The following is a 27,525-nucleotide window of genomic DNA, read 5'->3' as shown; positions in this document are numbered from 1 at the left end:
CAATTTTTTTCAAGTGTAAGACTAGAATGAAGGCGTAGCTTATTCTGTCAATGAATTATATATAATCATATTTATTGTATAAAAAAAGAAAGACAAGACTTTGAAGATGAATTTGTTTTCTCGGCAGCAATTACTTTTTCATGTGGTTATGTAATGAAAAAAATCGTTGTTCATATTTCTCTTTGTGTTCATTGTAAGGAAAAATATTCGTACTGATATTATTATTTACAGTATTTTGTACATTTGTCTTAATCATGCACAGACTCGGTTTTAAGCCACGATTAAAGAGAATATCGTACTGAAATTGTTTTTTTTTTTAGAAAAAATTGTTATATTTCAACATCGACACAGAATTTTCTCGACAAAATGACCCATTGCACATCATGGAGTCCCTGTATTTTTTGTCACGCTTGAAAGTCTTTGGTGGATGAAAACAGCTATCAAGTGACGGTTGATATACCATGAGATACCTAACAAAGTGGAAAAAAATTTAAACCCAACCCATGTTATCCTGTACGTCAAGCGAAAACGTTCTTTTGCGTGTTTCACCGCTTCTGACGATTTTTCTGTTAACATGAAGTTATATTATCAGCACAGATGGTAGGTTGAACAGGCCAATTGCTGGACGGTTCAGGGAAATTCGAGTTTCATGATAGGATCCAAAACAAAAGAATTATCCACATGGGGATATGATCGCTTCCATACCTTCAAGAGTAATTAGCAGAAAAAAATCATTTGAAGTGAAAATAACAAAACAAAGGATAATAAAATTAAGAAATGGTTGAATGCAGCCGAAACCCCCAATTTCTGAACGACTGGGCCATATTTTTTTTATTTATTAAATATTGATTAATAGAAAAAATAATTGATCACATGATTATACACGAGTAATATTATTGAAAGGTGAAATAATCAGTGCAATTTTCATTTTATTTATGGAATATTCATTTCAAGTTGAAGTCGTCCAGAAAATAACCCCCGTCCAGAAATTGACGTGTTTACCCTAATATACTTTTGTGTTAACCCTTGAGTGGTCGCCGCTCTCCATCGAACGTTACTGGTTGTACGGTGGGCGATTTGCAACCCCATGTATTTTACAATTTTGTAAGAAAAAAAAAGTTGAGAAAAATCATTCATTTGTAGTTTAGGGGTAATTTCGAACCTTCAATCAACAAGAAATGGGGATATTAAGGGAGACTACTATGAGTTTTAAAAGTCGCGAGCTATTTGCATGAGATTTCAAATACATTGAAGATCGACTATATATGTCTAAAAACGAATAATTAGTGTCAACAAATTAATTGTTTATTGTTTGTTCGCCCCGCAGACGTTTAAAATGTTAAAAATAGTCTAGGGCCTCTTATTTTTCAGCTACAAAGCTTTATTTTTTTCAACAGTTTTGAAAAAAAGTGTGCAATAACGGTTTACGAATTAGTTTTTTTGAAATGCAACTCTTACACAACTAATTTCGTAATTTTTTTAATAAAAAATTCCACCATTCACGTAAAATAGCCCGAAAAATGTTTCTGAAAGAATATATTTCAAATATTTTCGGGATAATTTTTCTGCCTGTTTTACATTAATGGCACAAATTTTTGTATTGAACAAAACGAAATTAGCTGTGCAGGAGTCGAATTTCAAAAAACTAATTCGTAATTGTTATTGTACACATTAAAAAAATAAATAAATAAAAAAAACCTCTGTAGCTCAAAAATTGCAGGCCCCAGACAATTTTTAACATTTTATGGGTCTGCGGGGCAAATGAACAATAATTTTTTTTTTGCACTAATTATTCATTTTTGGACATATATAATCGATCTTCAATGCATGATAAATCTCACTCCAATAGTCTGCGACTTTTAAAACTCATAGTAGTCCCCCCTTAAAGTAGCTCTACCCTTTGGCCGGGCTACGCTGTACTTTTGGATATTTTCAGTTTTTTTATTTTTCAACTAAATTGCATGGAAAAAATATAAAAAAATTCATACCCAGTCAGTATTATCTAAATTTAATTTCGCAAAATATTGATATTTTTTCGAACGTTTCCCTCTTATAAATAAATAATAAAACCTTTGCAAAACGGTGGATTATTTTTTACCAGGTATCAAAAAAATTCTTGATTTTTTCACATCTAATGAAAAAAAAATCAGATTTTAATCTTTGATTACAATGGAAATGTTGATTTTCAAATAAAACACTGGGTTAAATCCTGATTTTTTAATATTTCTTCTTTGAAAAACCAAAACGATAATTAAATTGAGAAAAAAATTCGAATTCCGAAACTAATCGAGTTTTCTGGAATTTTTTTGCAGTTTTCAATAATCTTTGAATTTACCGGAAGGGTAGAGCTACTTTAAAGAAGAATAGTCGATCGATAATCCTAGAATTCAATTTCATTAAGCGATTTTGCCAAGAAAATGCTGTGGAGGTGTTGAAGTATACCAAAATGTGTTACTTTGCTTAATCCGAGGATTTTATACGTGGAGAGCTGCCTCTCGATGGAGAGTACCGAGTTGTGCCTCAAAGAGGACGTCGTTGAGGAGTTTCTCAGCCACTATCCTCTGGTCGAGGCGCATGTTTCGTAGTTTTGCTGCTACGTTACGTCCAATCGCGTCGAACTCGTCTTCTACTCCATAAGTGTTGACTTGAGAGGGCCTAGCTACTTCTTGATGCTCTGGTTCGTCTGTTCTTCTCTTTTTTATGATTGGAGGGGTTTCTGGCCAATTCGTGGAAGACTGTTCACAGTTATCATCAGCATTGCTTGGACTCTCGTCTTGTGAATACTTTTAGAACAAAAAGATCGGTTAGTATAGGGAATGGAGATTCAAATCTAAGAATTTTCAAAATATGATTTTGTAAATATCTTTGAAGTGATGGTTCCAGAGAAAATTAGCAGAACTTTCTCTGTGCACTGAGAGAAGAAGGAACATCTTACATATAATACAGTGAGTGTAAAAAGTAATCGTACACCGAAAGTTAAAAAGAAAAGAGCAACTTTTCCTCAATACCTGGGAATTTATTTACAAAAAAAAATACTCAACTCAAGTTCAAACATCAAACAATTTATTTCTTTAAAAAATTTGCAGATAGAAATAAGAATTAAAGAAAAAAAAATCATTCGTTAAAAACGATCAAACAATCATGCACAAAAAGTATCCGTACACCCATATTTTTATTCAATTATTTCACTTAAAACACCCTTATTAATATTTGGTTGGGTCACCCGAGGCGCTAATGATCGACTGAAGCCTCCGTGGCATAGAATGAACTAAGTTAGAAGTGTAAGAAGGCGTTATTCTTGATCATTCTTCACAAAGGGCAGTTTTTAAATCATTTTTATTATAAATTTGCCTATGACGAATCCTTTCTTCGAGATAATCCCATACGTGCTCTATGGGATTAATGTCCGGTGACTCTGGAGGAGTTTCGAGATATTTTTCGAGGTGTTGTAAAGTACCCACATGTTGGTATTCCACGCGATCTGCTTGGGATCATTATCATGCATGAACATCTAATTGTTATTTAGGCCCATTTTGGTAGCGCTTGATGGAAGATTTTCTTTCAGGATATTTATATACTTTTAGTGGTCCATAATGCCATCAATAAAAACAAGATTCCCAACCCCAGAAGCACTCATGCATCCCCATACTAGAACCGAGCCTCCACCATATTTAACAGTGGGAATTAAGTTTTCTTTTGAAATTCGGTGTTGGGTTTCCTCCACACTCTGCAACTTTCGCCGGACCCACAAATATTATATTTTGACTCAGCGAAGAAAATTACACGATCCCAGAATTCAATTGGTTTGCCCTCGTATTTTTTCGCAAATTCCAATCGCTTTTTCCTATTGATTTTACTCACCCAACATTTCCGCCGAGTGGATCTACCGGGGTATCCCGACGTACGTAATATGTTTCGAACTGTACTGCACGATAAATTAACTCCATCGACATTACCGATATCTTTTAGTATTCGAGGGGCTGTTGTTTTTAAATTTTTTTAAAACTAAATCGACGATTTTTCTACGCATACGATCAGTTACTTTGAGTGGACGTCCACTTCTGGGTTTATTCCCGAGCGACCTGGGGAACGATTTTGCCCGTTTTATGTCGACATAAAATCGTAAATTTCAACCAATGACAATCCTGGATTCGGAATACTCAACTAGGATTGGTTGAAATTTATGATTTTAAGTCGACATAAAACGAGCAAAATCGCTCCCCTGGTCTCACAAAATCGATCAATTATCGTGTACTACCGTTGAACGTGGTCTGTGCACTAGTTGCGCAATTTGAGATAATTATTTGCATTGATTATGAAGATCAATCGTTAATTTTCTCTCACTTTTACTCGTTTCTGTACCTTTACGACTCATTCACCTATGACGAGACGTAAATACAAGGATTTTTTCGAAACGACTGTTGACGGCGTAGTGTCCCGGAATGGATTGAGGCTCGGCACAACTATTTTCCCAGAGCGGATGACCTCTAGATCGTTCTGGATGCCGTAGTGTATACGGTGTACAAATATTTTTTATATCCTAAATTTGTGGGCTGCTAAATATTCTAATTTTCCTTCCAGAATAATAATTTGTCCCAGAATGTTGCCGTACATAATTTTGTACTTTTAGGTATAGACAATCGATAAAAATTTGTTATTCAATAAAGAACTGAATCCTTACTGCTAAAAACGTAGGTTAATTTTGTGTCAGTGTACGGTTACTTTTTACACTCACTGTATAATAAATCTGTCGTCCATTTTTTGACGGCGATTCGCGAAAAAACGACTGAATGGATTTAAATGGTAATTTTACTATTACATATTTTAGGGTCCCCAATTGGCTTTAGCCTATAAGTTATTGGGCTACGGTGCATACTAATCTATGCACCGTAGAAAATTCTGGAGCTTTCTGGAAAATTCTGAAAGTTTTTGTAAAATTCTAGAATATTCTCAAGTTTTCGAGAATATTTTTTCAATTTCTACAAAGTTTGAGAATATTCTCGGGTTTTACAGACAATTCATGAAAATCCTTTGGTTTTACAGAAAATTCTAGGAAATTCTCAGATTTTCGAAACAATTCGAAGAGATTCTACGGTTTTCAAAAAAATTCGAAGAGATTCTCCGGTTTTCGAAAAAATTCGAGAAAGTTTTCAGTTTTATAGGAAATTCCAGAAAATTCTATGGTTTTACAGAAAACTTTAAAGAATTATTGAATTTTCTATAAAATTCTCAGGTTTTCTAGAAAATTAGCAGAAATTTTCGGGTTTTCTAGAAAATTCGAGAATATTCTCTCGTTTTATAGAAAACGAGAAAGCGAAGGAATTCTCAGATTTTCGAAAAAAAACTCTTTGGTTCCACTTGCGCAACTTAATTTCAAATTCCCATTGACTAGCTGTGGGGCACGGCTTCGCCCAGGCAGAATAAGAGAAAATTGAATACCAGGATTTTTGAGAATTTCTGCAATTTAAAAAAAATACTCAATGTTTTTGATTTTTCTAGAACACCCGAGCAGTGAAGAAACTTTGAGGGTTTTCCAAAAAAATTGAGGAAATTCTCAGGTGTTATAGAAAAGTCGAAAACATTGAGGTGTTTTTTTTAATTGCAGAAATTCTCCACACCGCTAGTCTTGAAATAAAAAATTGCAACATTCATGTAAAATAGCCAGAAAAATGTTTCAGAAAGAATTGAGAATATATATTATATATTTTAAGGATAATTTTTCTGCCTATTTGATATGAATGGCGCAAATTTTTATATTAAACAAAACGAAATTAGCTGTGTAGGAGTCAAATTTCAAAAAACTAATTCGTAATTATTATTGTACAATTTTTTCAAAAATTTTGAAAAGAAAAAAACCTCTGTAGTTCCAAAATTCTAGGCCCTGGACTATTTTTAACATTTTAAACGTCTGCGGGGCAAGCGAACAATAAACAATCAATTTTTTTGCACTAATTATTCGTTTTTAGACATGTATAATCGATCTTCAATGCATGACAAATCTCGCTCCAATAGCCCGCGACTCTTAAAACTCACAGTAGTCTCCCCTAAAATAAGGTTTGAGGCTATGCCTCTTGCCTCTCAGTATAGCTCAGATACTTCTCTATAAAACAGAAGATCTATAGGAAATTGTCTTACAGATCTCTTATTTTCAGAGATATTTACAAAATATAGTGCTAAAACGACTCACGTTGATAGAATTAATTGCATTTACAATTTGAAATGAGTCCTTCAATGCTGAATTGTTTGGGCGATGAGTGATTCTAGCACGAAATATCAGGAGACATTTCTTGTAAAGAATTTTAATTTTATAGAAAAATGTCTCCTGATATTTGAAAATGAAATCAATTACTAGCGAGGTAATTCAACAATTGATGATGCACAGGATGCATTCCCACTCGAGTCATTCTACCACTTAAATACTTAGTTGATTAGTTAATTAGTATAAAAAATGAAGAATACATTATGGTCTACCGTTCTGTAACATTTTCTGTATCCCTTCTTGGTTTTTGGAACTTCAGATTTTTCCGCCGTCGTATCAATGTATGCGACTGCTGGCTTCCTCTGATGTGACTTCGTCTTGATCTTCTCGATGAGGATTGGATGTACTCTCTGAAATCAATAAAGATCATGATGCACACCAAATAATTAATGGGACAAAGCCAATGGAAATCGATGCAATAGTCCCAAACGAAATTAGTCAATTTCCTTCAGTTTTTGCTAAACATATGCTGATTCGCAGGAGATAGCGAAATTTTCATGAAGACACATTTTACGATGTTCTATTCATTTTTTTTTACTTATTTATTCCATTTCACCGTATTCCTTGCGGTTTTTACGGTTTCTCATTCCTTTATCCCGTTTTTTCCGCATATTTGTTTTTCCCGAATGCTCTTTCCAGTTTTTCCAAACAATGTTTCTTTCCTAAGGTGTTCCTGGGGGGTCACCATCCATCTACTGATCACACTCAGCGCTGCTTAGCTTCCCAAAGCTAAGCCCGCCCACCTCCGCAGTGCGTTAGCCCCGTAGGGCTCGATGCTCTATTTATCCATACATGAGATTTTAAGAGAAAACATCATAAGACTTATTTTGTAGGTGATTAAATTCCCTGCAATAAAGATTTTCTAACATTTTCTCCCAAAATCACTCATTATCGAGATTATAACATTTTGAATGACAAATGAGTAGTGAAACTCAGTAACTTGAATACGAAAATGAGTCTTTTTAGGGAAAATGTCGGAAATTCTTTGCTTTAGCTGTTGAAATCCTCTTCAGAAAAATCTCCCGACATTCCTTTCTTCAATTCTTCCATTAACAAGACAATTTGATTCTTTGCAGAAACAAGTAAGACATTCAAGAACTAGCATGTAACATCTCCGTTAGTTTCTCACTTATCTCGAAAACAAACCAGTAGTGATTTGAGGGGAAAATGTCCAGGAATTTTTCGCAGCTGAGAAAGTTCTTCGCAAATAGGTCTTCTGATATTTTCTTCTGAAATAATTAATTACTGAACTAATTCCAATTTTCAACGACAGATAGGTGATGGAACTCAAAGACCTCCCATGCATCAACTTCGACAATTATGCATTTATCTCGAGAACAAGTGTTTTCCAGAGAAAACATCATAATACCTTTTTTGTAGAAACTTGAATTCCTTACAAAAAATATCTTATAATATTTCTTCCTAAAACCACTCATTATCGAGATAACTCCAGTTTTATCCACCTCTAAAAAAACTATTAAATTGACTTACCTCTCAATAGCGAAGATGTAAAACTGTTCAAGTCGATTTTGACGGTTGGTCAGTTTTCAATGAATATCTTGGATTCTAAGGCAGATAGCAAAATTTTTATCACAACCTTTTTTGTAAAGCGAATTGAGAGCATTAGGAAAGGGCATGATGAAAATTTCGTCATCTCCCTTAGATTCGAAGATATTTCTTGAAAACTCAGCTAAGAGCTAATATAGGGGAAGGTGGAGTAATATCGACACCTGGGGTAAAATGGATACTCAAAAAATTTACAAAAAAAATTGTTTTATCTCAATTCAAATTTAAAAAAAATTGTTTCATTGGGCATTTTGGGCCCTGATAAATCCACGTAGGATAGACTAAAATAGAAGCTCAAAATTTTTTAAAATATTTCTAATAATCGAATTTTCAAAAATTGCTGCTTGGCAACGTCCACAACTGAAAAATTATGCAAGAGTGGGGTAAAATGGACACCCGAAGAAGTTGATCCTATTCAAAAAGTCAAAAAAATTTCCAACAGGCATTTTTCAACCCAATCGTGTCGGTATCTTTTTATAGAGAGAAATTAGAGTTGAAAGAGATATTAACAAATGAACTTCCATTCTCTTAAATTTTACATTGAAGTTTGAAACATAGAGTAGCTTTGGATTTCCCGTTTTACTATTAAAATAACTTTGAAATTATTAATTTTTTCAATGGACAACAGCACACTCCATACGAGCGACCTTTTGTCCATTTGCGAAATTTGTAAGATGGCAAGTTTTCGCAAACAAAATGACCATAAACCAATGGGGGGGAGGGTAGGATAAACGAGCAAGGAAAAATTCGGTTTCCCACCCCCCACGACGAGAATAAAAAACGAGTTTTTTTTTAATTTTAAAATCGCAGTCATGACTAGTGTTTCAGAAATCGAATATCGTTGAAACATAAGAAATTGAGGAAGAAATCAAAGTGTCCATTTTACCCCTTTTTTGCTTTATTTTGCAACTCCTACGACGCAGTCTTATGCCAATGTGTTTGGTTTTATAATCTTTAAATGAAGTCGGAACAGTAGATTTGCTCCAATTCAACTCATTATTTAAATCTGGTGTCCACATTGCCCCATTCTCCCCTAAGTCGATTTGAATCGTCTACCGCTGCGCCACTCAACTAGCATAGGGGAGGTTGGGGTAAAACGGACCCCTTTGACTTTTTTTTTAAATGTTAATGAGGGGTTGAAATGTTGCGAAAATTTAATTTTTTTTTTCAATACAAAGAACAATTCTTTACCTTTGTGACGAGCCTAAACAGAGCTCAATAGATCAATTTGTTTCGGAATTATAAATAATTTTAAAAAAGTCTAGTGTCCGTTTTACCCCATCCGCCCCTAAATAAATAAAAAAAACAATACTAAAAAAATAACGTACTTTGATATGGCTCAAGAAATTCCCCGTGGACTTCAGGTTTCCATTTAACAATTTCTGGCACTGGAGGCACCTAACTGTGACATTACTATCGTCGATACGAATAACAGAGAAGTATTCACCATCTAGAATTGCTGGTAATCTGACAGGTGTTAGCGTCATGTTCTGCTGTATATTGGACTGAAGTTCCGACACTTGAATGTGGGAGTCTCCCTCATTTTGTCCATCGGCTTGTTCATCATTGCCATGATTATCCTCAATATGAATGATCGCCGCCTGTTCCACGACATTCGGTGTTATTTGACGATGATTCGCTGGAGCGACGATGCAGGGTTCGAAAGTCTCGATTTTGGTCTCAAATCGAGGCGCTGGGAACGTCTCCATGATTGTGGTCCAACGACAATTTGTTCTCTAATTTTATGACAATGAATCGTCCGGGGAGCATAAAAATCGCGTACAGAGGTTGATTATAGAATTTTTGAGGATCTTTGTTGAGGAATATATTGTTTATGGGGATGTATATCCCGTATTTAATTTTTCACTTCGAGATAAGACTCTAGATAAGACTTTAGCACATCTAGATCAGATAAACGAGGGACTAAATTGTTGTTGCTGTTTTGTTTTTTAGGGTCTGAGGGGTTTTTAGGTTAGGTCCGAGAGCGGTTTAGGGACGTGCGCGAGGGGGACTGCGCACCTTGGGCGCGATTTCTGTGCAATATTTACATCTGCCGGTTGAGAGTAAGCACTTCTATATACACTCGAGATTGCAGTGAGAATAAGTAGAATAGTTGTAAACAATTGAAAGATTGATAAAAGTGGGTTTTTTAGTGGAGGAAGGAGGCGTGGTTGCTTCAATGAGTATTGAGAAGTGCAATTGAGGCAAATGATTTGTTGATAATCAAGGAGTTTAACTTGTGAAGATACGATTTGGAGGAAAGAAGGTTAGATATGCGGCAACGTGTGATACATAACAGCATTATTTGGAATAGTTGAGTTTTATAGCCAAATGATGAAATTAATTTATAACGTTTGGCTGGATTTGAGATTATTTTCGTCGTGAGAATGTCAAGAAACCTTTTTGAAGAGAATTTTCTGTGATATAAAAAAGTGTTTTTCGTTGGGGACGATGGGACAAAATGGACACTAGAATTTATTCTAAATGCTAAAACCTTGTTCAATTGTTGAAGAAATATAATATTTTTTTCCTTGAAGAACACATTTTTTTTCTCCTTGTGGTGAGCCCAAACTGAGCTTCAGTGATCAATTTATTCCTGAGTTGTAAATATTAAAAAATATGTTTGCAGTGTCCGTTTTGCCCGACCTTCCCCTAGCTTTATTTTCTATAATTGATTTGAGTTACATTTTGCTCAATAGTTGAGGATTCTACTGTTGAAATTAATTTCATATTCAATTGTTAATAGTTGGAATATTTATACCTGCTAGTTGAGAACAAGATGAATAGTTGTAAACAATTGAAAGATTGAGAGAATTTTGTTTTATAATTGAGGGATGAGTAGTGTTCATTTCGATGAGCATTAGGTGTGATTGAGGCAAGTGTGTTGGTGAAAATTGAGCATTAACAGCATTGTCTAGTAAAATTGTTGCATGAATTCTCTAGCCAAATATTGAAGTTAATTTATGACGTTTTGTTGCATTTGAGACGATTTTGATAATGAGAATGCGAAAAAACCTTTTTGAAGAGAATTTTTTCTGATACAAAGGTTTTTTACAGAATTGAACTGAGTTATATTTTGCTCATTGTTTGAGCACTCCACTGCAGAAATTCATTTTATATTTGATTGTTCATAATTGGAATATTTATACCTGCCAGTTAAAAACAAGTAGAATAATTGTTGCAAACAAAAAATGGAGCGAATGTTATTTTGCAATTGAGGAAGTATAATTGAGCTAATGGTGTTGTGATAATCGAGCAGTTTTGTTTTGTGGAGATTCGATTTGGAAAAAAGAATATAAAATATGCGGCAACGTGTGATACCTCGTTGCATTATTTAGCTCATTGGATTTTATTGGTGCATGAATTCTGTAGCCAAATGATGAAATTAATTTATTACTCTTTGCTGCATCTGAAATTATTTCGATAATGAGAATGTCAAAAAAACCGTTCTGAAGAGAATACTCTCAGATGAAAAAAGAGTGTTTGATACTTCGATTCAAATGATGAAACTAGAAATTATGCCACTCGGTGTTTGAGCACAGCACTGCAGAAATATATTTCACATTCAATGTTTGATACCTGTTCTTTCTCAGTCGGCAGGGATAAAGGACTCACAATGGATCGACCAAGTATTGATAGTTTCTTGAGGCGAGATATAACATCTCCGAGGAAACGAATGTCATTGGGACCATCGTCCAGGCGTCAGAGCAGGTAAAATACAGGAAATATACTGGATAGGAACATTGAGTGCTCATTTTGTACTGATTGAGCCCCAAAACTACATAGTAATAATAGTAGTAGTAGTAATTTATTGCGTAAGAGATACACAACCGTTACTGTAAAGGGAAAGGGGGCAATTAATGTAAAGAAAATTCTGTCAACTAAGAGAGCTCTTGCAGGCACCCCAGAACTACATGAGATAATTTTTCATTTCATCACATTTTTTACTTCAATTTTCTACCTGCAGAAGATCCCTACGAAAATGTTTCTTTTTTCTCAACTTCGATAGCAAGACGTCGACAAGTTGTCATTGCTACCTGACATTTCACATAGGTCAAATAAAAAATTTCTCCAGGGCGGGTTCAAAGAGATCCCAATAGTCCAGTGATAAACCAAAATCATTGAAATTCCTTCCCAATTTACTCAAATATTTTGCAATTCATCGGAGCTACCATAAATTGTTCAGCTTTCACACGTATAAAAAAATCGTATAGAAATTTTCTATATGAATTATTTCTATTCATAAATTTTTACATAATTTTTGTTTTCATACAAAAGATGTCTAAACGCTCCAGAGAAAAACGTAGAGAAATGCCGCAACTCCATACGAAATATTTCTATACAAGTGGCGGTGGGTCGTATAGGATCAAACCTCTAAAAATCGTATAGAAATAAGTTGTATAAAAAATATCCGTATATAAATATCCGAATACCACATACGGAAATCCTATAGAAATGCTATACGCAATCCATATAGAAAATTTCTATACGATTTTTTTCATACGTGGCATGCTCCCAAAAATATCACAATAATTCTTTTTCCCTTTAGATATTCATCACAATCTCCCCCTAAACATATCCCCATCTTCGACCTCCACTTGACTACTCCAGCCCTCCAAACTCCAAAAACTAAATCACTAGAATTCCTTCCAGTGGAGTGAGCCTATCAGGTCGTTCAACGCAATCAGTCCAAGTGATCTGTCGTTCGGCGAGTCACGTAGTCGAGAGCTTTGGTTCCTCCCTCCCAGTCCTGGTGACGGAAGCCCTGACCTTCGTCGACAGGAACACAGCAGTGAGTGTTAGTGTCTCCCAGAACGGTTGGGCCTGGCTGGTCTGTGGGAGACGTCTCCTGGTCTGGCAATGCAAGACGACCCTGGACCCAAAGCAGCGCCCCACCTTCAAGTCCCAATGTCGAGAGCTCCAGCTGCCCCAGAGTGACCTCGCCCATAAAGCGGAATGCATAGCAGTCTGGCTTCCTCCAGGTCACCAGGTTCCTAGCTGCATGGCAGTGTCTCCTGAGGGTATAGTCCGCTACTGGAGCAGCGTAGCTCATGAAGAATCCTCAGTGGAGACCTCAGCCGAGCTAGCAGGTCAAGAAGTCGACTGTCTAACCCACATCCCCAGTCACGGCTGCATCCTGGCGACCACGACCTGCACAGTTGCCCTCCTCCAGCCCCAGTTCACAAACGCCCGTAACACGATCACCTGCAGAGTCCTCAGGACCTCCCAGGGATGGCTAGGAGGCATAGGACGCCGAATGTCTTCCCTGATCTTTGGTGCCATGCCACAATCTCCAGTTATGGAAACCAAACTGGCTAAAGTCACCTGTACAAGCCTCGGAGATCGTTCCAGGGTCCTCATCCTGGCTGGATCCTCCTTACAATACTGGTCCTTCCCCTCTGGAGAACAAGAGAAGATGGAGTTCGATGAGGACGTTGGACACATTGTCTCCCAGGAGTTCCAGAAACACATTTGGAATTTGAGACACTTGGCCCCTGAGAACATGGAGACCTGGCTCATCGACATGCAGACGTGTGACGAGGGAATTGTTCTTCTTGTTGCTGCCAATTCATCAGACACCTCGCCTTCTAGGATTCATTTTGCTCTGGGACTTCTCCCCCTGAATGGCACCAGTCTCACGAATTCGTTTAAGTGGTTTCTGCAGCTCAAGAACCTGCTACAAGTGGCACCTCTGAGGCATCAGGAGGACCCTGAGACTGCCATATCTTCCTTTCGATTTATTCTGTCAGGCTGGGAGGCTATTGTTTACAACTCCCACACTGTTCTAGTAGTTAATACCACTAATGAGCATGAACAGGATAAGATAGACCTGGTGAGGAGTGCAGAGGATAAAATCCTGGGGGGCTCCCTCTGCTCAGGTGCTCCCATCCTCTTCACCAGAAACTCCGGCCTCGTCACCATTACTAGACCAGATTTCGCTGTTCAGGATTTCAATTCGAGTTTCGCTGATGCCAACACCAGTGTTGATTTCACCTTGAACACGAGTGTAACCGAGAACTTTAACGCAACGATAGCAAATGATAAGCTGAGAGAGATGTACCTCAGCTCCAATGGAGTCGACCAGCTCATCGCAGCTTTCATGTTTAGTTGTCGACAGAATAAACAGGAGTGCGAACAGATTCTCGTGGAGTTGTTTCCTTATCAGGAGGAACCGGTCATGGATATCGATGCAATGCTGGATACACTGGTTCTAGAAGTTGGGAAGAGACTTATCGACGACTTTCCTGCTAACGACCCTCGCTGGGCGAATCACATGGACACCTCCATTACCATGACAACGGTTTCCTCGATGCAAATCCCTCATCAGCTTGATGGGAAGCACAAGGCTTTGGATTTGTTCGTTGGATTTTTGAAGGAGTACAATCTGTGGAGTAGATTTTGTGCGGTTACCTACAGGGGGATCATCATGTCAACTTCTCACGTGCTTGGGGAGTATGCTGAGAAGATTGTGGCTGCACTGGCGATCTACAATCTCCAGAATCAGTTCCCTGATATTTTAGATTCGATCATTGAGGAGACGTTGAATCCTGAGAGCTTCGTGTCCCCTGAGTTGAGCGCTAAGGATGTGTTTTATAGGGAAGTTAGCACGGTTCATCTGCTGCTTCCAGCCTTGGTGAACTCTGCGATCGAAGTCACTCAGTCGGATAAACCGATTCAACAGGTTTCTCAGTACATTCTTCGAGTCAATTCGATCCTCCTTGGGGTCTTGAGGGAGGTCATCAAGTATAGGCAGAACAATGCTGATAGGTTCGTGCCTGCGAGGTCCTCCAATGCTGTTACAGAGTATCTGCCGTGGACTGCAGCCACTGGGAAAAATGAGTTGAGGACGTGCCTCTACACCATGGAGAATTTGACATTGAAACATGGAGTTACTGGGACGAATGATTCAGCTGTCAGGAACGAGCTTTATGATCAGGTTTGTAACTATTCGTTTTATTTAATTTGGGAAATGCATGCAGATGTCGTGATGGTTTCTTCATGATTTTTTTTTTAAGTTTCTTTTGGTGAGGAGAAGTATCTCACGTGTGATTTCAGGAGATTATACGGAATGGGATCGCGCACGAATAAATTCAGTAGCGAAGTGGTAAAACGGTCTAAGTCGACTCATCTCCCAGTTGAGTTTTTGAGGAATATTTCCGAATCTAAGGGACATAGCAAAATTTTCGTAATTACATTTGTTGTAGCTCTCAATCGGCTCTACAAAAAAGGTTATAGTAAAAATTTTGCTACCTCCCTTAAATTCCGAGATATTCATTGAAAACTGGTCAATAGTCAAAATTGACTTGTGCCGTTGTAAAACCACGGCCACTTGATGACCGTGGTAACACTTCTCTACTGAATTGTGTAGAGATGTTCTTCAGTCTATTTGTTGTATAGGGTGTATTTGGATAATTTCTATACAGTCGAGCACTAAAGTTCGTGAACAGCCTGAACTTGCATTTTATGTATTCTTTTTACGAATTTTAGTGCTCGACTGTAAACAGGTTGTCCATAGACATTCCTATAAGCATTCCTCCAAGCATTGAGCGTACACAAATAATTGAGTGAAACTCCAGAAAAATGAGATAGAATAATCAGAAAAAACTTTGAATAGTGTAGCTGCAAATATTCATAACTTGGAAACGAATTTATTAATTGAGTTTAATCCAGAAGGATTGTACTTCTCATGAAAAACAAAATTATCCTACTTCATTAAAAATTTAATGACTCGCACATTTCAGAAAAACTAAAATCTGTGGTGAATTAATAAACTAAGTTGAGTGAATTTTTTAAAAAATGGGGTTCTTCATATAAATTGCTTCCCATCAGCATGTGGAAGGGATTTAGCCAAAAAAAAATTTTCCAAAAAAATGTACTAATCCTGGTTTACTAATTGATGACAGAAATGAGTTCCACTGTTCCCTATACATCGGTAAAATTAATGTCCTTATTTCACCTGAAATACAATCTTGGATAACAGCAACAGATTAAATCCACTAATTTCCATCCTCCATTTGTGCCGTGGAATTTCAAATAACATTTCTTACAGATCGTTGGACTGATTGACCTCATTCTCGACGGCAGAAAATGTCACCTGGAGAGCATCAGAGGGACCGAGAAGTTTGATATTCTGTTGAAGCAGTATGAAACCGAGAGAACTAATTTAATTCAGCCATTGATTAAGAACGAGCAGTACGAGAATGCTGCAATGTTGGCTGAGAAGTACTATGACTTCGCTTCACTGGTGCAGATCTGTGAGCTGACTGATAACAAGAGCAGGCTAGATAGCTATTCAGAGAGGTTCACAGATCAGGATTTCGTGGGATTTCTGTTCTCGTGGTACGTTAAGGATGGGAGACAGGGGCAGCTGGTGGAGAGATGCAGGCGTGGAGGAGCTGGAGAGCTCACTGAGAAGCTGTCTGAGCATCCTGAGTTGTCGTGGGTCCAGGAGTCGTTGACTGGAGAGTACAGACAAGCTGCTCACACTTTAAATGTTCTGGCTAACGAGGAGGTGGAGCTTGTGAAACGAAAGAAGACGAAGCTTTCTTTGAGTAAATTGGCATTGCTGTGTTCGGATGAGCCTGAGGGGGAGATAAATGATGCTATCGGGAGGATCAGCAGCGAGTTGGAGCTCATTTCGTACCAGGAGGAGCTGCCTAATGATGTGTTGGAGACTTATGGGTATGATACGGATAAATTGAGGGTACTGAAGCCTGTAGAACTTATCAATTTTTATACGTGTGAGGAGAACGCTCTTGCTGGGGAGTTTGACTTCAAGAAGGCGTTGGATTTGTTGGATTATGTTCCTGATGTTGATGATAAAAAGTCGTTGAGACTGAGGATCTGGGCCAGGGCTGCGAGGAGGGACAAGTGGGATGCTGTGACGAAGAATCCAGAGATGCAGGTTCAGAAGACGCTGTTCTTCAAGCTCATGGATCTCAATCATACTATGGGTGAGTTGGTTGTGACATTATGGGGGTTTAATGGATGCACTAACGAGGGATTTTTTTTCAATATTTCTTTGAGTATTTACATAAATTTCTGGTTGAATTAAACCTCACAATTTCCAATCCTATAGGTATAAATCCGGTCAGAGGAGGATATCATGAGGATGATAGTGAAAATGTTGAAGATGAAGAAGTTGATACATATTAAGAATTTATGTTGAACGCGTACGGTAAAAAATCTTTTTCCGCTACAGAAATATTACACGGAATATTGAGCAGTCATTCACGTTCACTGGGATGTTTTTTTATGGAATGCAGGGTAATTTTTACAGTTTCGGCTTAAATTACCTTCACGATCGGTAAATTTTCACGGACCAACGGAGAAAAGTGCACTATTCGTCTCGCACTTTTCCCCGATACAGAGTGAAAAAGTTCTGACAGTCGAGTTCGCCCGACGATTAATTGACTTATTCGGTAATTTTGCTGCAACTTTTTTCTCCGCGCATGCAGAGAAAAATGTCAAAGGATTTCCCAAGATATGTAAATAAATAGAAAATTTGAGTTCATGTTTTGATATATTGGATTTTAGCCAGATTCTTCCCCATGTCACCAAATTCTTTACAAGTAAATTTGGTAAATTCAAAAGAATTTACCATTTTAGATCCTCTCGGTTCTGTAATATCCACAAAATTAATTGATTGAACCTCCGCGATCATTCTTTGCTTTTGTTCTTAAAAGATATAATTTTTTTTTTTTCTTGTGGATTCAGGAGATCCTCTGGAAGAGTGTCTTCCACCAATCGATGATTTACTCTTGGAATCGGAGTTGGGCCCCCTCGCAGTATCCAGCAATTTCCAGTACCTCATCAAGCTCGTTTATGAATACTCGGTACAGCATTTCAAGATTCGAACTGGATGAGCAGTGATGTAAGATTTTTTCCACAATTTCTGAGGTCTTTGATAACTAAATAAATTTTTGAATTAACTCAAGTATTGTTTTATTGAAGTAAAAAACAGTAATAGTAGTGGGGCAATGAGCGAAGGGGTGAGTTTTTTGGCAGTGGAGCACTGAAGATTTTCCATTCGCAGTAGATATCTGATGTGTTCTGGAGTTCTGCAGTCAATTTCTGTGAACAAAAACGTTGATTTATCACTTATAGTCACTTTCTCTTTAGTAGCCATAACTTGAGGATGAATTTTTTTTATTGATATCTCTGTATCTAAAACATATACCAAAATTTTCCTCAAAACCGTTTTTAGAGTGAAATTTCAATAATACAAAAATCTAATAATTTTAATCATTTATATTCAATTGCGAGATATTGAGGGGAGACTACTATGTGGTTTAAACATCGCGGGCTATTTGAGTGAGATTTTTCATACATTAAAGATCGATATATGTCTAAAAACGAATAATTAGTGCAAAAAAATTGTTTATTGTTTGTTTGCCCAGAAGACGCTTAAAGTGTTTAGAAAAGTCCATCGCCTTCCATTTTTGAGCTACAATTTTTTTTCAAAATTGAAAAAAAAAAGTGTATAATAACAATTATGAGCTAGTTTTTTTGAAATTCGACTCCTACACAGCTAATTTTGTTGTTTTTTATATAAAAAATTACACCATTCATCTGAAATAGTCAGAAAAATGTTTCTGAAAGAATCGAGAATATATTTTAAATATTTTGAGGATCAATTTTCTGGCTATTTTACATGAATGGTGTAATTTTTTTATATAAATAAAACGAAATTAGCTGTGTAGGAGTCGAATTAAAAAAAAATTCGTAAATGCTATCTTACACTTTTTTCAAAAATTTTGAAAAAAAACTCTGTAGCTTAAAAATTGCAGATCCTGAACTATTTTTAAAACTTCAAGTGTTTGCGGGCAAACGAAAAATAAACAATTAATTTTTTCGCACTAATTATTTGTTTTTAGACATATATAATCGATCTTTAATGCATGATAAATCTCACTCCAACAGCCTGCGAATTTAAAAACTCATAGTAGTCTCCCCACAATAAAAAAAAAATTTTCCTGAAACTGATTCGAGAATTAACTAAATTGTTATTTACCGGCGCATTTATTCGTCGACGAAAGTCCTCGAACTTTGTAAAAAATAGCTGGACAATTTTCCTCTCTGCACGCATGAAAATCAGTCAATTCCTCTTCCTCATTTCCTGACAATTCTCTACAAGACAATAGTTTTCTTGTGGCACTATTCCCCCTTTGATTCCACATGCAAATCTCCAATGATCCATATCCAAATCCTACTATTTTCACAGTGACTCTCTTGGTGTTGGCTCGCCACAGAGGATCCAGTCGATAAGTAATCACTTCCTGAGGATACACGTAACCCTCTACCTGATCCCTGATCCCTAATGTCACGTTTGGATTGCATGGTCCTGGCCTGATGCTGTTTGGAACCTCCAAGAGGTAAGCACTGATGTCGTTAATCCTCAAACTCGTTAGCAAGTAGTCTTTTTGGGATATCAGAAAGCGTCTCAGGGGGTCTGCCTTCTCTGGAGTTGTGTAGTAAATTACGTGGACATCTGGGTGGAGACTCCGCATTCTCCTCAAGGAAATCAGTGATTCTTGGACTTCAGGCTCAGATAATCGAATCAATGGAGCTAAGATCACGATTGCCTGACCCAATCCTCCAACCGTGTGATTTTTATGTCGTTCATTCCATTTACTCGTGTAGTAATCGGTCGCGACATCGAAAATTTTTGCGAGATTTAGTTTTGTCGATGAAGTTTGGTTCAAAATTTCTGAGTGGGCTGAGGAGAAACTGTTTGTGACGTTCAGAAGCCATTCTCCAGTGGTTCCCTCGATGAGTCCGATATTTGAGCCGAAGGGAGAGACGTTCAAATCTTCTAATAGAATGCTGAAAGGAGAATATGGTACTAAAATAGGTGGAAAAAGTGGAGGCAAATTTTCGTTTTATGCGAAACAAGGGAGATTGATTTTTTGCTTCGGCTGTTCAATAAGAGTAGATCCACGCGGAATCAGCAAGATAAAAAAATTGATGCTGGGGATTTTTGTCTCAATTTTTCACGGAAAAGATGGCGATTAGAGAAAAATTTTGAAAAAAGAACAATTGAAAAATATGGATAATTGAGGAAAATATGATTTTCTGAAAATTGCTAACTAATTTGCTAATTTTTTTTTCCAAATCGGTCCCAATATCAATATGCAATCATATGAGTTAGAAATTTTTTTTTTGGCCGTATGACGAACAATATTTTTTGTCATGACGGCCGTAGGCAGAGATTCACGGACGCGGAGCGTCCGTGAAACGCTGCCTTATGGCTTGAATGACAACAAAAACTTTTCTGACGAATATGATTGCAGCCCTCGCCTTCGGCTCGTGCTGCCAGAAAACCTCATATTCGCCAGAAAACTTTTTTTCGGCCTAATGACGAAATATACTATTTTCCGGGCTGCTGCGTTGGGATTTTTTACTCGTAAAAAAACCCCATCGCGGCAGCCCGGGACAAGATTTTTTTGTTGTGATTTTCAAGTTTTCGAGTTTGGGAAGGACGCAATACCAATTCTCAGACGAGGAATCGTGAGAAGCAGTACAGAAATAGTATATTTCGTTACGGGTGCAAAAAAGAGTTTTTTGGCTCGTGGGATTATATCACTCGCCTTCGGCTCATGGTATAAACCTCCCACGAGCCAAAAAACACTTTTCCCACGAGTATCGAACGATATTTTTAATCACAATGTGCGGAAAAGGGATGTTTTAGGCACGCGAAGCGTGCCTAAAAAGTTACTTTTTCGCAGAGCGTGATGAAAATAACTTTTCCACACTCGTATCGAAATATACTATTTTGGGTATTCACTTACGCTAGAAAGTCCGCTGTATACTCATGCGACCAGGCCCCATCCGAAGTCACTAAAACTTCAACTTTGGGATAATGTTTTTCCGTGATGCAGTGAATCTCGGGGAACAAGTGATTATTCACGTAGTCCGAGAATTTAGTCACCGAGTAGTGGACCATTTTCTTCAAGACCTCGTCCGTCATGTGAACGGCACTGCGACGATAAGCTAAGATCTGGGAGGTCGCGTAAACCTGTTGCTCTAGGATGGTCGTTGATGCCATGTACCAGAAGGATTCACCCCGATTGCAGGCTTTCACTGTCGAGTCAAAAGTTATGCCTTTCCGGGAATAATACATGCTCAGGAGCTCACTGAGACGGAGGGTGGTGAAGTTTGAGGTCCAGTGTTTCAGATGTTTGGCGATTATAAAACCTAAATGATAAAGAAATCAATTCAGTCAATTTATGGAAAAAAGGGCAGCCTATTCCCCATTTTAGAACCATAATGTCAGCGGATTTTTTTTGGAAATTAGCCAATGTTTGGTCAATAATATCCCTTCATATTTAATACATTGGTCTCCACGTATGAAAAAATCGTATAGAAATTTTTTATACGGATTGCGTATAGAAATTCTATATGATTTGCGTATATGATATTTGGATATTTCTATACGAATTATTTCTATACATAAATTTTTACATAAATTTTTGTTTTTATACGAAAGATGTCTAAACGCTCCAGAGAAAAACGTAGAGAAATGTCGCAACTCCATAGGAAATGTTTCTATACATGTGGCAGTGGATCGTATAGGATCAAACCTATAGAAATCGTATAGAAATCATTTGTATAAAAAATATCCGTATAGAAATATCCGAATATCATATACGTAAATCCTGTAGAAATTCTATACCCAATCCGTATATAAAATTTCTATACGATTTTTTCATACTGTAGTAGTGGGATTTTTCATAGAGGAAAATGTCAAGAGACTTCTTTTGAAGCTAAAACAGGCAGACGACCGGACCTGTTCGACGAAAAGCATGTGACCGTTATTTTATGTGTTATATTCTTTTTCTTTCTAAGGGAGAGTGGGGCAAAATGGAACAGTCGAAAAACGATTGATGCAATTCAAGCAAACAAATTTTTTTTTGTTAAATATTTTTGTATCAACTTTTGTTTATCAATTTTTTTTTTATTCTCGAGAGTACTAATGAGAATAATTTTCTATTCAGTAGAATGAAAAATTATTAGGAAGTTTTGATGGGAGAAGCTTTTGTCAATGGATTAATTGAAAACAAAGCGAAACACCAAAATCCAAAGTCTGGAGGAAGGCCCAGAGGGCGACCCAGGAAAATGTCATGCTGAATTTTAATTGAATGAAAAAAAAGTGTAATCAGCCCGATCTAATCAATTGAATTATAAGACGAATAGAAAATTATTATTCTCATCAGTATTCCCAATCAGGGATAGCCAAATTTGTAACATTTTATTACGGTTAATGTTGTAGCCCTTAATTAGATAACATCACTCTTGAAATTTTTTGAGTACTTAAGTATCATCAATTCAAATATTCAAGTTTTCAACTGTTTTATCAATCAATAATTTGGGGTAGGAAGATTGAAAATTACTTGTGTAATCGAAAATACCCTTTTAAGAAATTTGATTTGAATTATTCACTTAGTAGTAAATTTACAGTTTCATATTAACAAATTTTAAATATATCATTATTCGTATAAAATCAGATTATTAACATTATATTATTTGAAAAATTGAATCAACATATTTTAAACCTTCAATAATGTAAGGGTCAAATCCTTGTAATATTACAGAAATTTAATATAGATGGGGATCCCTGTTCCCAATACTAAAAAAAGGTGATACAAAAAAAATTAACAAAAAAAAATTGTTTAACTTCAATTTCATCATACAATCATTTTTCGACTGTTTCATTGTGCCCGACTCTCCCTTACGTCTTATTCTTTTTTCTCTACAAATGCCATTGGTAATAAGCTTGCGAATAGATTCGTGGCAATTCCTTTTCAAGTTGAAAAATGGAAAGTTCTATTGACGTTTCTATGAATATGATAAATATTATCATAAAGACATTTTGGCGTTGAAAAAATTTAAAGTAGAATATCTATGTCGAGGAATTCCTGTAAGAAGTGTTTAAATTGAAAAAGTTGTATGAAAAGATCAAATTCCACTGATTTTTCTAAAAATAAAACGTCCAGTAAAGTTACGGAATTTTTCAATAAGATCGACGAAGAACTAAAAGATATTCCGATTGAAATTCCAATAGAATATTCTAGCGATATCGCTAGGTGTTTCAATAGAGTATTTTTGGGCGGCTTTTTCCATTTCTCAATTTACCATCAATAGCTCCAACAATTTCTGCTCTCGTGGCATCGAAGCTTCCATCTTTTCCTAGCAGGTAAAATATTTGAGGTCTTATTGAACTATTCCAGAATCCAGTGGCTCCAAGTAGCATTCGATTGCCCACTGAGGGTCCTTGATGAACCGCCATTTCTGCTAAATCACCTAAATCACAAAATAATTCATTCATTCATTAAGGGGAGACTACTATGAATTTTAGAAGTCGTGGGCTATCGGAATGAGATTTCTCATACATTGAAGATCGATTATATATGTCTAAAAACGAATAATTAGTGCGAAAAAATCAATTGTTTATTGTTCGTTTGCCCCACAGACATTTAAAATGTTAAAAATAGTTCAGGGCCTCCAATTGTTGAACTACAGAGGTTTATTTTAAAAATTTTTGAGAAAATGTGTGCAATAATAATTATGAATTAGTTTTTTGAAATGCAACTCTCTACGCAGCTTCTTTCGTTTTGTTTAATACAACAATTTGCGCCATTCATTTTCCAAAATTTGCGCTAATTATTTGTGTTTAAACATATACAATCGATCTTCAATGCAAGAAAACTGTCACTCTCCAATGGCCCGCGACTTTTAAAACTCGTACTAGTCTCCCCTTAATATCCATGTCATCGCGAGGTAAAAAGATCTCGAACAGATTATTTTACGAATAAATTTGAAAGAAGAAAATTTGATAAACTAGAAAGGAAGGAAACCTTCCGGTATTTTACTGAATTTTTCTTGAAACCTACTAGTTTTACGAGACAAGTTTGAAAAAAGGGATCTTAAATTTTTTGACTGCACCACTCGAGAAATTCACGTACCAGCAACAGTTGATGTCCAAACATTATCCAACTTGGTATCAGAAGCGAGAATAGAGTTGAGCCACATGGATCTGACGGGTGTCATCTCACTCTTGGGGATCATGATGTCGACCTCATAATCGTGATAATTAAACTCATCCGGAATATTCAATAATAACTTAACTGCAACAGTTTGGGGCTGAAGGGCAGCAGCAATGCCTGCGATCAAAGCTCCTGGGGCTACTGTCCCGTAGGGCGTTAGGATGACACCGAACTCCAGTGGACAACTCATCATTCCTGCAGGGACCATATTTTCTACAAACATTATTCACCATCTTCGAATAAAGGCACAAATGAAAACAATTCAGCTGTGAGGTAATAGAATAGTTTCAATTGAACTTCGGATTTGTTTTTGAATCGTTGCTCATGCATTATCTTGAAGTTCCAGGAGAAAACATAAAAAGACCCTTTATTCAAACTGATGAAATTTTCCATAAAAAAATATACGATGGCTACTAATATTACTCAGTACCGCGATTTTTCCATATTCACAAGGGATATAATTGGATAAAATATAAAATTTCGTTTGGTCATTCATTTCAGTATCGAGAGATTCTGCTTCACGTTGAGAGAATTTTCAATTGAAGAAATTTCAGGTGTCTTTAATACAGTGTTAGGAAAAAATTGAACTTTTATGGACATTTGGCTAGTAATTTTTCAGGAGAGTAGCATTGAATGCGATTTAGGGGGGAAAATCATGAAATTTTCCATAAAAAAATATACGATGGCTCCTAATATTACTCAGTACCGCGATTTTTCCATATTCACAAGGGATATAATTGGATAAAATATAAAATTTTGTTTGTTCATTCATTTCAGTATCGAGAGATTCACATTGAGAGAATTTTCAATTGAAGAAATCTCAGGTGTCTTTAATACAGTGTTAGGAAAAAATTGAACATTTATGGACATTTGGCTAGTAATTTTCCAGGAGAGTAGCATTGAATGCGATTTAGGGGGGGAAATCATGAAATTTCAGATTTCACTAAAAATTCAATGAAATTCCGAATTTTTGAGCAGCCTTAAGATGTGAATTCTCCAAGCTATTTGAATTTTCAATCAAAATATTAATATTTAATCACTGAATTTTTAATGAATTGTAAATTGAAGAATATATTTACGGGAACTTTCCTGACTTCTATCAACTTTCAGGGAATAATTGAACAGAATTTTGCAGTTCTCAGTGATTTTTCGGCTGGAACTTTTCGTACACTCCTTGGAAATTTTTATCAAGTGATAGGTCCACTGAATTTCAAGGTATTTCGTCCTTGAAAATTCACAATCTCTACGGAAACAGACAATCTCAGAAAATTGATAGAAATAAGGAAAATTCCCGTAAATATTTTTTAGAACCCTCAATTGATCGAAAATTCCGAATTATTTCAGTAGCGAAGCGGTAAACCGGGTTAAGTCGATTTTGACTATTGGCCAGTTTTTGACGAATATCTCGGAATCTAAAAGAGATAGAAAAATTTTTGTCATGACCTTTTTATAGCTCTTAATTGGTTCTACAAAAAAGTTCATGAGAAAAATTTTGCTATCTCTCTTAGGTTCTGAGATATTCATCAAAAACTGATCAAAAGTCAAAATCGACTTAACTCGGTTCACCGCTTCACTACTGATTTGGTATTGGCTATTTATGTTTTTATTGGAAATTCTAGTTGGGGAAGTTTTATCTTTTTGCTGCAGAAAAAGTTAGAATTTCATTGAATATTCAGTGAAATTTCAATATTTTTCGGACAATATATCTTAAGCCTTTTTATATGATTTCTCCAGCATTCGAACGACATAAAAATTGTCTTTTCTCTCAGCTTTTTTTAGTTTTATGAAGGACAAGGCATCAATTCCTTTGACTATCGAGTCTTCGATAGAATTTTGTGTTCCAGACAAGGTAAAAACTATTTACCTACGCCTTCTGGAACACAAAATTCAGTTGAAAACTCAAGAACACAATGAAAATCCTGTACAAAACCAAATTTAAAAAAAAATGAAAAAAAGTTTGATATTTTTCAAGTCCAGTGAAAGACATAGAGTTAACAACGCAAAAAAATTAATACAAAACAATCATCTTTATGATAATTTTTAATTTTTTATGAAAATGTTGAATTTTTTTTTAAACCCGCAGAACTTCTGTCGAACAACGCGTCTCGAAAAAAAGCTCTCTTCCAAAAAATACTGTTCTACCACTTCTCTACAGAAGAATTCCAAAAATGAAATGCAATAATTTTACCAGAAATTTTCTCCGTCGGTCGTTCCATACAAAATTTATCATTGGCTGGATCCTCATCCTCCGAAATAGTGTTGGAAAGCGCGCGGTGGAGAGCACAGCGTTCCAACTTCGTCAAAACATTATCCGGAAATTGCTTATAATTTCCTGGAACTAACTCCTCAATAATTTGATTCTTCGTCCTCTGAGGACCGGTTCCACCGAAAGGCAAGACGCCGTCCTCAAATTTGAGGTCCTTATGCCACTCAATCCCATCGAATTTGAATCGATGAAGCAGAGACGAAGTGAAAATCCTCAAGTCTATAGACCTGTCAGAGTATGTTTCAGCTTTTCTTATGATATCGATGAATGTTTGTAGATTTAAAGGGAGATGAGGTCCGCGGAAGGTTTTCTCGTCGTAGCATTCTTGAAGGTAAGAGGGAATTCGCGTTTGTAATTTGATCGGGTGGATAATGATTAGTATAACACTGATAATGAAGAATGAAAGGGATTTCATTTTGACGATCTTGATTTGAACGATTTCATGACAGGTGTACTACAGATTGCCTGCGTTTCGCTCCGCATTGCGTACTAGGTGAATCAACGATGGAGAGAGATAACTTTGTGTGCCAGTGATGATAAGATAAGGATAGTAAATTGGGAGTTTGAGGCGTGTGTTTCTTCCGAATGGAAAGGGGGAAATTTTTATCGTTTGTTTCATTTATTGCGTTGCGTGGCCAATCCTTTACTCATTTAAAAAATTTTTTTTTTTGATTACCTATGAATTCTAAATGACGAGAAACGCAAAGGCATGTTTGTTTTTGATAAGAACTTACGCACAAGGGAATTAACAGAATATCTAATGCATTCGTTAGAAAATTGTATTGGCTTCCTATTGAAAATCTATCAGAATTTTATTACAAGTTTTATTGGCTTTATTTGTTGCAGTAGATGTTGATTTTTTCCATATAAATCAATCGTTCGTTCCGTTTTCATTATTGTTGTATTTTTATTCTTTGTAGTAATTTATTCTTGGAGTTTGCAACGAAACATACGAAAAAGATACAGTAAAAAAACGATAAGTGTTGACAAAATAAGTTACACTTGAAAGTCAATATATTTTGGTTTCCTGTCTGTTAAAAAACGAATAGGATTTTAATACAAATTTAATAGAATTATTCAAGTTACTCTATAGGATTTTTTGCACAGATCCTTCGATCACACTTGAGAAATTTCAAATATTCGATTAATCATTGAAAGTAATAATGTGAATGCAATGGGACTAGCAACCTGATGAATAGGGTAAATGCACCAGTATTCGAACACGTCCAGTGATCGAACTAATTTATGTATTTATCGTAGAACAAATGCTCAGTGCAGTAAAATGGAACTTTTGTCCTTTTTAAAAACCAATATAATGTTCATGAATTCAATAAGATCTGCTGAAAATTTCCTATTATTATTGAATCTTGGTCTTTCGATCATTGGTA

At 36.2% G+C, this 27,525-nt stretch overlaps 3 protein-coding genes across 5 annotated transcripts; 1 reads left to right on the top strand and 2 right to left on the bottom strand.

Annotated features, from left to right (window-relative positions):
* Nucleotides 1–2,317: 2,317 nt before the first annotated feature.
* On the bottom strand, nt 2,318–9,796 carry LOC107047903. Of its 2 annotated transcripts, none has more exons than XM_015270808.1 (3): nt 9,154–9,796; nt 6,460–6,609; nt 2,318–2,783 (listed from the first exon to the last, which is right to left on the bottom strand). In XM_015270808.1, exons 1-3 carry the CDS (start codon nt 9,532–9,534, stop codon nt 2,475–2,477), a joined length of 840 nt encoding a protein of 279 aa, XP_015126294.1. In that variant the 5' UTR covers nt 9,535–9,796; the 3' UTR covers nt 2,318–2,474. The 2 variants fall into 2 exon arrangements, with proteins under 2 accessions (XP_015126294.1, XP_015126295.1); XM_015270809.1 differs by having other exon boundaries at nt 6,472–6,609.
* Nucleotides 9,797–9,885: 89 nt separating this feature from the next.
* Nucleotides 9,886–17,757, top strand: LOC107047900 (nuclear pore complex protein Nup133). The gene is made up of 5 exons (XM_015270805.1): nt 9,886–10,091; nt 11,419–11,536; nt 12,479–14,762; nt 15,876–16,779; nt 17,543–17,757. The coding sequence occupies exons 2-5, from the start codon at nt 11,442–11,444 to the stop codon at nt 17,689–17,691; spliced, it is 3,432 nt and encodes a 1,143-aa protein (XP_015126291.1). The 5' UTR covers nt 9,886–10,091; nt 11,419–11,441; the 3' UTR covers nt 17,692–17,757.
* On the bottom strand, nt 17,701–26,598 carry LOC107047901. Of its 2 annotated transcripts, none has more exons than XM_015270806.1 (6): nt 26,060–26,598; nt 23,791–24,084; nt 22,961–23,128; nt 20,617–21,022; nt 18,840–19,651; nt 17,701–17,899 (listed from the first exon to the last, which is right to left on the bottom strand). In XM_015270806.1, exons 1-6 carry the CDS (start codon nt 26,550–26,552, stop codon nt 17,754–17,756), a joined length of 2,319 nt encoding a protein of 772 aa, XP_015126292.1. In that variant the 5' UTR covers nt 26,553–26,598; the 3' UTR covers nt 17,701–17,753. The 2 variants fall into 2 exon arrangements, with proteins under 2 accessions (XP_015126292.1, XP_015126293.1); XM_015270807.1 differs by having other exon boundaries at nt 23,791–24,066.
* Between the last annotated feature and the right edge of the window lie 927 nt (nt 26,599–27,525).

The sequence above is a fragment of the Diachasma alloeum genome, unplaced genomic scaffold, assembly GCF_001412515.2.
Source record: "Diachasma alloeum isolate Michigan unplaced genomic scaffold, Dall2.0 Dall_scaffold_78908, whole genome shotgun sequence".
NCBI lineage: Eukaryota > Metazoa > Arthropoda > Insecta > Hymenoptera > Braconidae > Diachasma > Diachasma alloeum.
The sequence above is the reverse complement of the archived record's forward strand: the minus strand, read 5'-3'. Positions and strand labels throughout refer to the sequence as shown.